At 43.0% G+C, this 16,435-nt stretch overlaps 1 protein-coding gene across 1 annotated transcript; it reads right to left on the bottom strand.

The window, feature by feature from the left end:
- Positions 1–586: 586 nt before the first annotated feature.
- Positions 587–14,520, bottom strand: LOC311123075 (NACHT, LRR and PYD domains-containing protein 1 homolog; the record flags this gene model as incomplete). The annotated part of the gene is made up of 16 exons (XM_084197354.1): positions 587–2,864; positions 3,826–3,855; positions 3,938–4,070; positions 4,202–4,336; positions 4,942–5,201; positions 5,389–5,603; positions 5,736–5,800; positions 6,614–6,651; positions 7,266–7,309; positions 7,789–8,335; positions 8,472–8,518; positions 9,278–9,451; positions 9,758–9,886; positions 10,674–12,474; positions 12,646–12,830; positions 14,402–14,520. 16 exons carry the CDS (start codon positions 14,518–14,520, stop codon positions 2,539–2,541), a joined length of 4,248 nt encoding a protein of 1,415 aa, XP_084053480.1. The 3' UTR covers positions 587–2,538.
- Between the last annotated feature and the right edge of the window lie 1,915 nt (positions 14,521–16,435).

Here is a 16,435-nt window from a genome sequence, read left to right on the forward strand (position 1 = left end):
CAACGGACTCTTACCCTGCCCCCACCACAACCCAACGGACTCTTACCCTGCCCCCACCACCCAACAGACTCTTACCCTGCCCCCACCACCCAACAGACTCTTACCCTGCCCCCACCACCCAACAGACTCTTACCCTGCCCCCACCACCCAACAGACTCTTACCCTGCCCCCACCACCACCCAACAGACTCTTACCCTGCCCCCACCACCCAACAGACTCTTACCCTGCCCCCACCATCCAGTTGTAAATGTCTACATATTATTATCATCTTTAGATTGTCTCATTCACTTCTCTTGATTTGATTTGATTTATTTTGACCTGCGCTGTTGGAGCCCAGAGCATAAGATTTTGCTTCCCTCTCCATGTGACTAATAAACTCATCTAATCTAATTAACGATGGGATTTTAAAGTGTTTTCTAAAATGGATTATTATAATAATATTCTTATTATTAATAGTGTTATTACTATTATTATTAATAGTAGCATCATAAATAATGTTATTTGTATTACTGCTGTTACCATGACAACTGTCTAGTAATCATTACTTTCAATGCTTTTAACAATTGTCAGTGCTATAATATTATTTGTGCTATAAAGGCGGTTGATTTTATTGCTTTTTTCCATATTGTTAAACAACATTCTAAGTCACAATACATTCCTTTTAATTGACATGTACAACATGTATTTGACAGGGATACAGCACATCAATCAACATTTCTGTAAATGTGCCAGATTTAGCTGTAGTCCCTGGGCAGGTAGATACACATAGAAAAATACAACGTTATAAAACATTTAGTAAAACATTGTGTATAGATGGGGGCTGATTGGTCCTTCAGCCTCTCAAGTCATTGGTAAAGGGGTGAGAGGTTGAACAGCTCCTTATATGTCCTTCAGCCACTCTCAAGTCATTGGTAAAGGGGTGAGAGGTTGAACAGCTCCTTATATGTCCTTCAGCCACTCTCAAGTCATTGGTAAAGGGGAGAGAGGTTGAACAGCTCCTTATATGTCCTTCAGCCACTCTCAAGTCATTGGTAAAGGGGTGAGAGGTTGAACAGCTCCTTATATGTCCTTCAGCCTCTCAAGTCATTGGTAAAGTGGTGAGAGGTTGAACAGCTCCTTATATGTCCTTCAGCCTCTCTCAAGTCATTGGTAAAGGGGTGAGAGGTTGAACAGCTCCTTATATGTCCTTCAGCCACTCTCAAGTCATTGGTAAAGGGGAGAGAGGTTGAACAGCTCCTTATATGTCCTTCAGCCTCTCTCAAGTCATTGGTAAAGGGGTGAGAGGTTGAACAGCTCCTTATATGTCCTTCAGCCACTCTCAAGTCATTGGTAAAGGGGAGAGAGGTTGAACAGCTCCTTATATGTCCTTCAGCCACTCTCAAGTCATTGGTAAAGGGGTGAGAGGTTGAACAGCTCCTTATATGTCCTTCAGCCACTCTCAAGTCATTGGTAAAGGGGAGAGAGGTTGAACAGCTCCTTATATGTCCTTCAGCCACTCTCAAGTCATTGGTAAAGGGGTGAGAGGTTGCACAGCTCCTTATATGTCCTTCAGCCACTCTCAAGTCATTGGTAAAGGGGAGAGAGGTTGATCAGCTCCTTATATGTCCTTCAGCCACTCTCAAGTCATTGGTAAAGGGGTGAGAGGTTGAACAGCTCCTTATATGTCCTTCAGCCACTCTCAAGTCATTGGTAAAGGGGAGAGAGGTTGAACAGCTCCTTATATGTCCTTCAGCCTCTCTCAAGTCATTGGTAAAGGCGTGAGAGGTTGAGCAGCTCCTTATGTCTGTCAATGGTCAATGTGCTCTCACTGAGAAAACTGCTGATAGACTGAGGTGGTTGTGTTGATATCCAGCCCCTCTCATTAACCTCTATCAGGCCAACACTGTACAATATATTCATAAAATACATTTCTGTGGTTTTAAGTTGAATGCCAAATTCTCAGAGCCATTTTCCCGGACACATTCACAGTGAGTATGCAAATACAGTAAGTACATTCCAATAACATCACAATACATGTTTACAATGCGTATATAATACATGCTTACAATGCGTATATAATACATGCTTACAATGCGTATACTGTATACAATGACATTTAAAATCTAAAGTTTAAAATACACAGACATCAGGTAGGTAGGTGTGTTGGTGTGAGAGAGAGACAGAGTTGTATCAACATGTTCTGCTAGATAGGGGTCCAGCTAGGTACCTAGTGGAGGACTAACTGACCCTCCTGCTAGATAGGGGTCCAGCTAGGTACCTAGTGGAGGACTAACTGACCCTCCTGCTAGATAGGGGTCCAGCTAGGTACCTAGTGGAGGACTAACTGACCCTCCTGCTAGACGATCCACACCTCCAGGAGGCTGCAGAAGGAGAGAGGCTGTGTGGCTGGATCTTTGGTTAGTTTATTGCTATTATAGTGGTCATGTTTGATTGACATTTTCTGTACATTTTCGGGAGCCTGAATTAAAGCAACAGACAACAAGACCATGTTGAACCACCCTGCCTGTCTATTCTGCCTGGTCTCCCCACACCCAGGGGTTAGCTACAACTGTTGTTCTGAAGCTGTGACCAAAGACAGGGGTCCAGCTCCCCAAGAAGGTTTATCATCCTGGAACATGACTCAGTTCCTTTTCTCAACACCATGTCGATGATGTCACGTGCCTTCTCTGCCCTCTCAGCTATCACCTTTACTGACTCCATTTCCTCCTGGTTGATGACTGTGTGTTGCAGGAGTCCGTCCAGCAGACCTTCCAGGACAGGTCCTGACACTCGTCTCACAAACTCTGTCCGTACAGAACCCAGCTGCTGCTCTGCAGAACCAGTCAGACTGCTCTCAGCCGGACGCCCTGCCCCCAACACAGCACCTGAGAGAGGCAGGTTATAAAATAACTACATTTGTTCATTCACATTTCAGACATTTAGAAACAGACTTCTTTCAGAGTGACCTACAGTAAAAGTCTTCATTGTATTATTAATCGTTGCATTAAGAACACATTCTGTAACAATAACAACCTGCATCAATGAACACATCACACCACTACTGTTTCATTCATATTTAGGGTCAGTTTTCACAGACGTAGAAAAACAGGCTGGGGCATTCAGAACCAGGCTAATCTACATCACGTCCTGGAGGAGATGTCATTGGGGCATTCAGAACCAGGCTAATCTACATCAAGTCCTGGAGGAGATGTCATTGGGGGATTCAGAACCAGGCTAATCTACATCAAGTCCTGGAGGAGATGGCATTGGGGCATTCAGAACCAGGCTAATCTACATCAAGTCCTGGAGGAGATGTCATTGGGGCATTCAGAACCAGGCTAATCTACATCAAGTCCTGGAGGAGATGGCATTCAGAACCAGGCTAATCTACATCAAGTCCTGGAGGAGATGTCATTGGGGCATTCAGAACCAGGCTAATCTATATCAAGTCCTGGAGGAGATGTCATTCAGAACCAGGCTAATATACATCAAGTCCTGGAGGAGATGTCCTTCAGAACCAGGCTAATCTACATCAAGTCCTGGAGGAGATGTCCTTCAGAACCAGGCTAATCTACATCAAGTCCTGGAGGAGATGTCATTGGGGCATTCAGAACCAGGCTAATCTACATCAAGTCCTGGAGGAGATGTCATTCAGAACCAGGCTAATCTACATCAAGTCCTGGAGGAGATGTCATTGGGGCATTCAGAACCAGGCTAATCTACATCAAGTCCTGGAGGAGATGTCATTGATCTTGAAGACAGCCTTTTATAATCAGGACTAGTCCAACAGTAAACCATGTCGACTGGCCCTCAAGCCATTGGTTTGTACCTCTCATGTTTACTTACTAGTTGAATGGGTTTCAGGGATGTATTCATCTGAAAAAAACAAAAAGAGGTTATAATCACTAAATAGCATCTGTCAGAAAATAACAGAGTTATGATTGACATATTCTCCTACCTGTTGGTACCATCTCTCTCCATACTGTCCTCTCATCATCCCCGATTAACTCCATCTCAATGTCAACCCCTGTGTTTCTCATAACCATCTTACAACAGCTTGGTGTGGTGTCTGCAGGTAACAGCTGAATCTTCTGTAGAAGGTCATATGGTGCAACGATTGAGACAACAGACAGAGAAAGAGAGAGAGAAAGAAATATAATGATATTCCAGTTATTAATATATTATATGACAGATTCATGTCCTCAGCCTGCTAAAACTGCACCTCTGGATTGATGGAAGTGGAATGGGGATTCTTGAGTGCAAACCAACTGTTCAGCTTTAAGGACCCGTTTGGACTTGACAGGACCAATTCTGAATATCCTTGGGACACCTGATGTTTCTCCCGGTCCCGAACAGCCTAGAAAATGAGCAGTGTGGTAGTCAGTCTGAACAATGTAGTCTCTTAATTCACACAACATGCAGTTCACCGAGCATTCCTTTTTTGTCAACATCAAAAAAATGTGTACACTATTTTTTATTTATTTTACCCTTATTTTACCAGGTAATTGACTGAGAAGAGAGTCTATTTTACAGCAACGACCTCGGGAAGTGTTACAGGGGAAAGGGGATGAATGAGCCAATTGGAAGCTGGGGATGATTAGGTGGCCGTGATGGTATGAGGGCCAGATAGTGAATTTAGCCAGGACACCGGGGTTAACACCCCTACTCTTATGATAAGTGCCATGGGATCTTGTGTTCACAGAGAGTCAGGAAACATGTTTAACGTCCCATGCGAATGACAGCACACTACTCAGGGCAATATCCCCTTCACTGCCCCGGGGCATTGGGTTCTCCTTCGAACAGAGAGAAGAGTGCCGTCTACTGGCTCTTCAAATGAATGAGACAGAAATAGATTTCTCACAGAGCTGCATGTTGTCTGTAATCTATAGATTTTCAACAACCTATCAGCTTTCCTTTAGTAAGTTTCAACATACTGTTGTCACTTCAATGATGGTGCCTCACCTCTTTCTGACTGGAGTTTCTGAGGAGCATGTACAGCCGTGAAATTACTGTTGCCTTTTTTACTGCCATATAGAGGACCACGTCACAGTGGACAGCTACGTTCCGCCAAAAGATATAGCTCAGTATAACAGCGATAGCTGAGAACCTGGGATGGAGAATCTTAGCATGGAATCTGGTGACCTCATGCACTTCCTCAACAGACACTCCATGTTCCTCTACATGAAGAATCTTCATCTCATTCCTCAGGGAAGGGTTGGTCCCTGAACAACACAATAAAAAGGAGACAGAAAGACAAATATTGTATTATTCATACAACTAAAACACAAAGAATATGCAGTATCAGATCACAGTAAACTCAAACTCCCAGAATATTCATTTATTCATTCAGGAAGTGAAACTCAGTTACATGGAAATGTCTTTCTGAATACTATGTCTATATGGTTTTACCTAAACAGACAAAGTGTGGCAGATGAACTTCCTCCAGTTCACCTAACTCCATAGTGATGTCCAGCAATGGACCACCTTGTCCGTACTGCATGTCTTTCAGAAGTTGACTGTAGGGTTCCCAGTTCCTGAAGTGATACTTCAGAATGACATCTCTCTCACACACCCAGCGGAGCCCAGACACTGTGCACTCATAACGCCCTTTGGGTGTCCTGTGCCTGAGGGCAACAACAAGATATGGTAGAGAGGGTCAATCGTCAAATGGAGAGGTTGGATTAGAAGCCTATTCCCAAAGGTAATGGGGAAATACACTAGCAAGTGGAATGAAATGTTAAAAGTAGTTATTTTACCTGAACATTGTCACTTCCTGGACAGTGGAAGTCAAGGGTTCAATCAGAAGCCAGTGTGTGGAGTCCTGAACAAGGACAAGCATGTCAGTTATACATATGGGGCAAGTTTCCTGGACACAGATTGAGTCTAGTGCTGGACTTAAAGCATGATCAATGGAAGTTTCAATAGAAAGTTTTTTAAGGTCCAAGATTAGGCTTAATCTTTGTCCGGGAAACTGGCCCATTAAATGAACAAAGTAATTGATCTAATGTATTTATTCAATGTTACATGGAATGCTGGTGATTGATCCAATTAAACTGTCTAATGACAAAATATGACAGAAGTTAAAATCCTGCATTCCTACAAGCAGAACACAGGACTGTCTATATCCCAGTATGAATGGTTGGTCAGTACACACCTGGCTTTCAGACTGTGTTTATATTACTAAAGCAGAACACAGGACTGTCTATATCCCAGTATGAATGGTTGGTCAGTACACACCTGGCTTTCAGACTGTGTATATATTACTAAAGCAGAACACAGGACTGTCTATATCCCAGTATGAATGGTTGGTCAGTACACACCTGGCTTTCAGACTGTGTTTATATTACTAAAGCAGAACACAGGACTGTCTATATCCCAGTATGAATGGTTGGTCAGTACACACCTGGCTTTCAGACTGTGTTTATATTACTAAAGCAGAACACAGGACTGTCTATATCCCAGTATGAATGGTTGGTCAGTACACACCTGGCTTTCAGACTGTGTTTATATTACTAAAGCAGAACACAGGACTGTCTATATCCCAGTATGAATGGTTGGTCAGTACACACCTGGCTTTCAGACTGTGCCTGACTCCTGAAGGTATGTAAAAGTGAGAATTGACATTATGACTTACCTCAACATGGTCACAAGTCTTACAGCTCTGAGGAATCCCTGAAGTCAAAAGTAGTTGTTATTTAAAACGGACAATCTCATGTAATAATGAATTAATAAATATTAAACAGACTTGTAATAAAAATGAATGTAAGTGAGCAACAGTCTCAGAATGTACACTCATTATCATACCATAATCTGACATTAGTGTTATATTAATGAATGTTTGTGGAAGCAGGAAACAACATGGTTCTGGTCCATGTTTTGTAGATGTTGGGGGCCTGATTTCTGGTAGATCCCAGGATGAGAGCTTAAAGGTAGAGTCAGCTAAATGATGTTGTACGAGCAGCACCGCAGATATTGTGATGAGCAAGATGCCTGACTTCTCTCTCACACAGTATCTGCCCATGTGCACGGGTTCTCTTCACTCTCTTACAGCGTGGTAGCCACGGGACCAAAACAGAGAAGTTTAGCATCGTGCTCCAACGCTCTTAGTTGTTGTAGAAATTGACCCACTATGATGTTTACTTTGTGCATCTACATCATATTGCTGACTCCACCTTTAAGTTTGTTTTGACCAAATAGATCATGATTGTGTTCCTTGCCTGGGACTCAAGTATAATGAACGCTTTAAAAGTATTTTGATTTAAAAACAATTATCAGTTAACACTCACATTTCTCAGGTCCAGGCTTGATACAACACTCTCCACCATGGTCTCTGGTGTTGGGAAAGCAGATGGATAGACTGTGATTAAACTAAATACAACTTATAAAGGCTTTATATAGCATTCATACAGTCTTCATAAGCAATACAAAGGGTGTATAAAGGGTGACAGAACAGCTCCCTATGTAGGGTGCATTGCCAAATGTGACATAACACTATGTCAACTTCCATGAAGTCAATAATGATGGTGACATTACAGGTGACATTGCTTATCTTGATGAAAGCCCCTAGAGACGTGATGTCACCCGGTATCATGAGTTACTGTCTGTAGGTCCAACAGAACACATTAAAACACACCACTACTACTAATCTAACTGTCTGTAGGTCCAACAGAACACATTAAAACACACCAATACTACTAATCTAACTGTCTGTAGGTCCAACAGAACACATTAAAACACACCACTACTACTAATCTAATTGTAGGAATGATTCCAGAGGAAAACACATGATGAAACATTGCTATGACTCACCTTTGAATGTGTTGGTCATCTATCTGACACAGGGTCACTGAGGAGGAGGAGTAAACCCCAAACCCAGGATAGAGGGGTTCAGTGAATGTGGTGTGTTCTGTGTAATGGTGTGTCAGTGTACCAGAGGAGGACACACTATAGAAGGACAAAGTACCAGCTGGCCAGTCCAGATACACTCCAACTCTGTTAGAAACAGGACCAGAGATGGATCTGCCGACTCCAGCATGGTAAAAGTTATATCCACTGTCAGAGTAGAATAAACTCCAGGACTTCCCGTTGAGTCCAATCCAACTGTCCATCACTCCCTTCCTCTGCATTCCTTTGTACACCACACCAATGACAGCCCCGTCACCACCCCTCTCCACCTCCCAGTAATAACGAGATCCAGATAAGCCTTCTCTGCAGAGAACTTGGGGAAGATGGTTAAATCTGTCTGGATGGTCTTCATAATGCTGCTTCTCCTCCACCCGTGTCACCTTCCTGTTCCCCTCAGACAGTATCAGGTTTGGGTTTGCTGTATTTGGGTCCAGGGTGAGATGACAGGCATCTGTAGACAAAATGAGAGTTTAATCAAACCACATCTTCATATAAAATGTTGTTTTGTAGGTAGAGAACAAGTATTGATTAGTTACTATGTTACTGTAGTTCTGAATATGTAGTTAATTAGGATTGAAGAGACTTACATTTCATCAGCCCTGATTTCAGCCTGAACTCTCCACCATGATCCACACTGTAGGAGAAACAGGTTATTGACTGACAAAGACCTAATAAAGCAGTCAACATTTAAACCATATTGTTGTGTTCTGGTGCACTATCCAAGTTCATTACTAGAGACATACAGGTATTCTATCCTACCTACTGCATTCAGAACAGAGTACAATTCATTACTAGAGACATACAGGTATTCTATCCTACCTACTGCATACAGAACAGAGTACAATTCATTACTAGAGAAATACAGGTATTCTATCCTACATACTGCATACAGAACAGAGTACAATTCATTACTAGAGACATACAGGTATTCTATCCTACCTACTGCATACAGAACAGAGTACAATTCATTACTAGAGAAATACAGGTATTCTATCCTACATACTGCATACAGAACAGAGTACAATTCATTACTAGAGACATACAGGTATTCTATCCTACCTACTGCATACAGAACAGAGTACAATTCATTACTAGAGAAATACAGGTATTCTATCCTACATACTGCATACAGAACAGAGTACAATTCATTACTAGAGACATACAGGTATTCTATCCTACCTACTGCATACAGAACAGAGTACAATTCCAACAGGATATCAGAGATGCAGAAGAAGAGTATTCATGTGGTGATGATGTATGCTGTGTTGGAGTGCTAAGCCTGCTGGGTAAACGTCCCCTGTATTCTACCATCATGTCCTCATGTTACTGAACCTACTACACTACATAGGACACAACCACTGCTCACACTATTAGGACATCTATTCTGACTTACTTCAGCTTCATCAGTTTATCTGTGGGATCCACCAGAGCAGCTGAAAGCAGTCCCCCTGCAGAGTCTCCTGGGTGATTGTAGCTCAGGTCCAGCTCTTTCAGGTGGGAGGGGTTTGACCTCAGAGCTGAAGACAGAGCAGCACAGCCCTCCTCTGTGACCAGACAGCCACACAGCCTACAGAGAGACACAACAGCCGTCTAGGTTGGTGGACTGGTGTCAATCATCTTGTAAGACACCCATATATTTGTCCATGACACAAACATTGTCATGAAACATCAGATGTTCAGAGTATTTGTTTTACTAAGCTCAGTACCGACCTGACTGAAACAGCTGTCCATACCCCAGTGTGTGTAGTTTACAGTCTGGATCCTCCAGTCCAGCAGAGGGCAGTGTAACTCAGCAAAGTACCGACCTGACTGAAACAGCTGTACTTACCCCAGTGTGTGTAGTTTACAGTCTGGATCCTCCAGTCCAGCAGACAGCAGTGTAACTCCTGAGTCCTGCAGGTCATTGTCTCTCAGCTCCAGTTGTTTCAGTTGTGAGTTGGGTGAACTCAGGACTGAGGCCAGATCTGAACAGCAACCCTCTGTCAGACCACACTGACCTAGACTAGAGGGCAGAAGAGCACATGATTAACAAATGTTTAAAACATCCACATAATAACTCATACTGAAGAAAGTTAACTCACACTAGTGTCTGTATGTTGCAGAGTGGACTGGTTAGTCCAACACAGAGCAGCTCCACTCCTCTGTCTCCCAGGTCATTGTAGCTGAGGTCCAGTTCTCTCAGGGGGGAGTTTGGTGTCTGCAGAGCTGAAGCCAGAGTCTCACAGGATTCATATGTGAGTTTACAGCCAGACAGTCTGGAGAGAGGAGATATGTTGATACACTGTTAAATATGCAAAGCTTTAAGAATAATGAGATGCATTAATACAATAACAGAAGGACACATGATTAACCAATGTTAAAAACATACTAACTCACTCAAGATATTTAACCTTAGTTTGATATATTTGTCACATTTTATGTATGTTTCTGCATATTTACCAAGATGTTCAAATAATGTTAAAAACATACACATACTAACTACATACATAATATATAAACACTCACAGTGGATACTGAAGATAGTTAACTCACACTAGTGTCTGTATGTTGCAGAGTGGACTGGTTAGTCCAACACAGAGCAGCTCCACTCCTCTGTCTCCCAGGTCATTGTAGCTGAGGTCCAGGTCTCTCAGGGGGGAGTTTGGTGTCTGCAGAGCTGAAGCCAGAGTCTCACAGGATTCATATATGAGTTTACAGCGATCCAGTCTGGAGAGAGGAGATCATCTGTTAGATATACAAATCCTTCAGAATAATGATACTGTATACATCAACTCAATAACAGAACTTACAGTGCTCTCTTGCAGGTTTTCACTACCGGCATCAACCTCTGATAACCTATCTCTGATGTGGTGTATGTCTTCAGGTCAAACTCCTCCAGCACCTCCTCTGACATCAGTAACAGGTAGGCCAGGGCTGAACATTGGTCAGGTTTTAGTCTTGTTTCTGAAAGAGTTCCTGATCGCAGGGAGGTTTGCATTTCTTCAACTAGAGAGTTGGCACCAAGTTCATTCAGACAGTGGAACAAGTTGATGATCCTTTGTGGTGAGGATTCCCTTTCGATGTTGTCTGAAAGGTACCTGACTGTTATCTCAACTGTTTCCTCATTGCTCTGTGTTGTACTTCCTGTCTGTGTCAGAAGGCCTCGTAACAGATTCTGATTGGACTCCAGTGAGAGACCCAGAAGGAAGCGGAGGAACAGGTCCAGGTGTCCATTCTCACTCTTCAAGGCCTGGTCCACTGCTCTCCTGTGTAAGTCAGACAACTGGATTGACTCCTCCTCTTCATCCTCACTAGTGGGGGAAAAAACATTTTCCTTCTTGTCCAGACATGATTCTAAAGCATGCACTGCTGCTAGAAACTCCTGCATGCTCAGATGCACAAAGCTGTAGACCTTCTCTTGGTACAGCCCAGATTCTTCTTTAAAGATCTCTGTACACAATGCTGAGTACTCTGATGCCTCTGTGACATCAAGGCCACACTCTCTCAGGTCCTCCTCATAGAAGATCAGGTTGCCCTTCTGCAGCTGTTGGAAAGCCAGCTTTGCCAGTTTCAGGATCATCTCTTTGTCTGACTGAGACAGTTCCTTTGGGTTTGTCTCTGTGGCTTTGTTGTACTTCTTGTTCTTCACAATGATTTGGATGAGCGTGAAGTGTGTGAACATCTGGGTCAGAGTTTTGGGGACTTCATCCTTCTCTGCCTCTTTCAGCATCATCTCAAGGACAGTGGCTGATATCCAACAGAAGACTGGCATGTGGCACATGATGTGGAGGCTCCTTGATGTCTTCATGTGTTTGATGATTTCATTGGCCAGATTCTGATCTGTGATTTTCTTCCTGAAGTACTCCTCCTTCTGTGGATCATTGAACCCTCGTACCTCTGTCACCTGGTCAACACACTCAGGAGGGATCTGATTGGCTGCTGCAGGCCGTGAGGTTATCCAGAGGAGAGCAGAGGGAAGCAGATTCCCCTTGATGAGGTTTGTCAGCAGCACGTCCACTGAGGTTGGCTTCGTGACATCACAGCACCTCTCATTGTTTTTGAAGTCTAGAGGAAGTCGACACTCATCCAGACCATCAAAAATGAAAACAGTTTTGGTTTCACCATCTTCAATGCTGTCAATCTCTTTCAGCTCTGAGAAGTAGTGGGAAAGAAGTTGCATCAGACTGTATTGGTCCTTTTTCAGGTTCAGATCACGGAAAGGAAGAGGAAACATGAAATGAACGTCCTGATTTGCTTTTCCCTCTGCCCAGTCAAGGATGACCTTCTGCACAGAGACTGTTTTTCCAATGCCAGCGATTCCTTTTGTCAGCACAGTTCTGATAGGTTTGTCTTGTCCAGGTAAAGGCTTGAAGATGTCGTTGCATTTGATTGGTGTCTCTTGTGTGGTTTGTTTCTTGGATGCCATCTCTATCTGTCTCACCTCATGTTCATTATTGACCCCTCCACTTCCACCCTCTGTGATGTAGAGCTCTGTGTAGACGTCCTTTAACAGACTTTGGTTTCCATGGTGTCCAATTCCTTCAGATATGTGTTGATACTTGTGTTTCAGTTTAGCCTTAATGTCTTGTTGGACTGTCAGAAGAGTTTGACCTGTAGGGAAAACAATGAGATTGATATTAATACCATAACACTAGAAGATTAACTTTTGAATGTTAAAACTGATCAACATGATCTAATATTAAAGCAATAATTTGATCAATAGAGAAAGATGTAAGGTGTGGACGGGAGGGCTGTTGTAACTCCCAGTCTTACTCCTCATACCCAGAGGGTTGTGTGTGAACATTACAGCACCCTGGCTGACAATCCCCTCCATCGTCTCAACTGGATCCTGAACGTTTTCATAGTCCAACTGGTAGTCAGAGCTTTTCATCTGTTGTTCAGACATTTTGCCACGTCTCAGAGGTTCCCGGCTGGGTGTAGGTGACTCTGCTCTGGGCTTCTGGACACTTTCAACAAAACAGGGAGACAGATCACTTCATCAATAGTGCATCAATATCACATCAAAAACTGCATAGCTGAAATCAAGTCCTGATGTTTCTTTGAAATGAGGGGCTGCTGTTCTGAAGCCTTTTCCAGATTGCAAAAAATCTGAAGCATGTATGGGATTCTCTACTTTACACACAGTCTCTACTCTACTCATTCACTATGGGATTCTCTACTTTACACACAGTCTCTACTCTACTCATTCACTGTATGGGATTCTCTACTTTACGTAGTCTCTACTCTACTCATTCACTGCCCAGAGAACAGACTACTCTGGCCATTTCAGTGATGAATGGAGAATGGTGCTTGTTTAAAAAAGCTACATCAATCAATGTCTGCAAGATCACATACTGATAGTATTCTACAGAACCCAATATAATAGCATAGTATAAAGTTACTGGAAGACAAAACATTTCTTATGAGATGTTAAGATGACTGTGCGAATTGGTCAAATTTCTCTCTCATGTGGTTAAAACCCAACAGAGTGCCACTTGGCAAAATATGTGCTGTGATTGAAACAAAACACAGGTATGCTGCAGTTTGTTAACATCATCTGCTCTACAATTCACTCACTGTACTTCATTCAAAACATAAAACAGCACTGTACAAAACTCAACTGATTGAGATGAAATGGTTGACTTGCAAGAATTTCCAAGACCGGCCTGATTGAAACAGCAAATTTGTCAGTAAACTTTCCAAATGTCGACAAAACAAAATACGCGGTGGGATCTTTTTGTGTTTGTAAAATTAATTATGCGAGAAATGGCGGTGGAAACGCATTTATCCGCAAATATTGATATAATAACCATCATATAGAAGTAAAGTTGGAGTCACGAGATGACATGCTGTGTGGTCCTCCCACTACGACTCAGGAAAGCATGTCGTTTATTAGGCTACAGATGAAATAAGTTCTGATGAACTTCACAGGGTGGTGAAAGGGCCCGGTGACAAGCTTGATGCTCCTTTCAATAAATATCCAGGGTCTTATTCTGGTGGGTTCTGTCATCATTACAATCCAGATGATGATCTATGGGGTTATAATGATGACAGAACCCTGACAGTTTGTATTTTGAATTTCATGGTCGCACATTGAGATTCATGGTTGTAAGTACGGTTCCTCTTCAAGCCTCTTCCTGAGATTTGATTGATGGAACAATCCAGCCAATGGTTGCTTAACCTGGAAGCCAGCTGGGTTAAGCGTACACCTGGCGACCGTGTCAGCGTGCATTGCGCCCGGCCCGCCACAGGAGTCGCTAGTGCGCGATGGGACAAGAACATCCCTGCTGGCCAAACCCACCCCTAACCTGGACGACACTGGGCCAATTGTGCGCCACCCCATGGGTCTCCCGGTCGTAGCCGGCTGCGACAGAGCCTGGACTCAAACCAGGATCTCTAGTGGCACAGCTAGCACTGCGATGCAGAGCCTTAGACCACTGCGCCACTCGGGAGGTCCCCTGGTCAAAGGATTTTTGGAAACACTTCTTAAATTAGTTGTACATCTTTAAAATTACTTTATTTACAATTGATCTCTTACCTCTTAGAACTGGTGTCTTGAGTCAGAATCTTTTTAGAGGCAGTGGCCCCCTCTTCTCTCTCAGAATACTTCCTCTTAGTGGCAGTGCCTCTCTCCTCTCTCTCCCCAGACAGACTCATTTTAGAGGCAGTGGTCCCTCGCTCCCTCTCCCCAGAGAGACTCGTTTTAGAGGCAGTGGTCCCATCCTCTCTCTCCCCAGAGAGACTCATTTTAGAGGCAGTGGTCCCCTCCTCTCTCTCCCCAGAGAGACTCATTTTAGAGGCTGTGGTCCCCTCCTCTCTCTCCCCAGAGAGACTCATTTTAGAGGCAGTGGTCTCCTCCTCTCTCTCCCCAGAGAGACTCATTTTAGAGGCAGTGGTCTCCTCCTCTCTCTCCCCAGAGAGACTCGTTTTAGAGGCAGTGGTCCCCTCCTCTCTCTCCCCAGAGAGACTCATTTTAGAGGCAGTGGTCTCCTCCTCTCTCTCCCCAGAGAGACTCATTTTAGAGGCAGTGGTCTCCTCCTCTCTCTCCCCAGAGAGACTTGTTTTAGAGGCAGTGGTCTCCTCCTCTCTCTCCCCAGAGAGACTCTTTTTAGAGGCAGTGGTCCCCTCCTCTCTCTCCCCAGAGAGACTAGTTTTAGAGGCAGTGGTCCCCTCCTCTCTCTCCCCAGAGAGACTCGTTTTAGAGGCAGTGGTCTCCTCCTCTCTCTCCCCAGAGAGACTCATTTTAGAGACACAGCTCACTCAGCTACAATAAGAAATAACAGAACAGTCAATATTTCTGAACATTGTTGAAGAACCATTAATAATGACAAGACTTTTACAGAGTTCACACAACAACGTCACCTGCTAAATGAAATTACCTCGATAACAGCACGTCAGTTAAATATAACAACCAGAACCGTTATTTTTTTTGTTCACTCTTCAGACCAGCAAAATTAAGTTCTGAACCGGTTCAAACCCCAAAAAAGTAATGGTTTATATTGTTCATTTCTGTTCCTTTTTTAAACCTCTGAAATCTCTCTATTAATTATTTATACGGTGGACCGGCTTCTGTAAAGGAACTTTTAATGTCTTTGAACTTCAGAGAGTTGGCTTACCTAATGTTGGACCAGCGCTAGCTAGCTAGCTAGTTAGTTAGCAAGCTTGTGTGTGCAGAGCGACACCAGAATAAAATAAAATAAAATGTCTTACCTTTTTGTAGTTAATAAATCCAATGTGAAACTTAATAACTATAGTATCCTTAACTAGCATTGAAAAAGGGAATCCATTTTCCTGTAATGAATTCTCTCTCCCTAATTTCTGAATCACGCTACAGTAGACTATGCACACTGGCAAAGATGTCCAGCTGGCAGGCCGACACTGGAATCCGTTTCTGAGTGACAGAGTGAAGGCTTTGCATAGGAGCTTTGTTGCGTTTTATGTGTGACTGGAATAATAACTGCCTGGATTCTGTTCCTCAAATCTTGTATTATTCCAACCTTTGTTGGTAACAACAACACTATTTATAAAAAGCAATATATTCATATGGTTTTTGAACACTATAATTTGTTTACAAGCACAACTGATAATAACTACCTTCTGATAGAAGAATTAGGTAATGACTAATTATTACACTCCACTGAATAATAAGACTAATCTAATAATGTGTTAAGCTTAGTTAGAAGTAAAACCAGGGCTTTGGCTTATCTTTGGATCTATGCAAGCGGAAAGCAACTGTGAAACCGATAACAGGAAACAGGATGTGAAACTAGACACTGAGAAGCATGTCCCCACCTGTATAAGATGCATATCTGCCCAGCAACAGAGTATTTTGTGTCTTCGGAAACCAGTACAGGAAGAAACGACTAGGTTGCTGTGCAGAGCTTACAGAGAAATGTGACAGTTTGTCACGATCGTCGTAGGAGTGAGTAGACCAATATGCAGCGTGTTGAGCGAACATGATTGACTTTATTATAATAGCGCACAAAAACCAAAAACAATAGACGACTCGTGAAGTCCACAGTAACAATGACCGTAAAGGAACAAAAACCCACAAACACAAAGTGAAACACAG

Source organism: Coregonus lavaretus (assembly GCF_964263955.1).
Source record: "Coregonus lavaretus genome assembly, contig: HAP1_SCAFFOLD_452, whole genome shotgun sequence".
Classification (NCBI taxonomy): Eukaryota; Metazoa; Chordata; class Actinopteri; order Salmoniformes; family Salmonidae; genus Coregonus; species Coregonus lavaretus.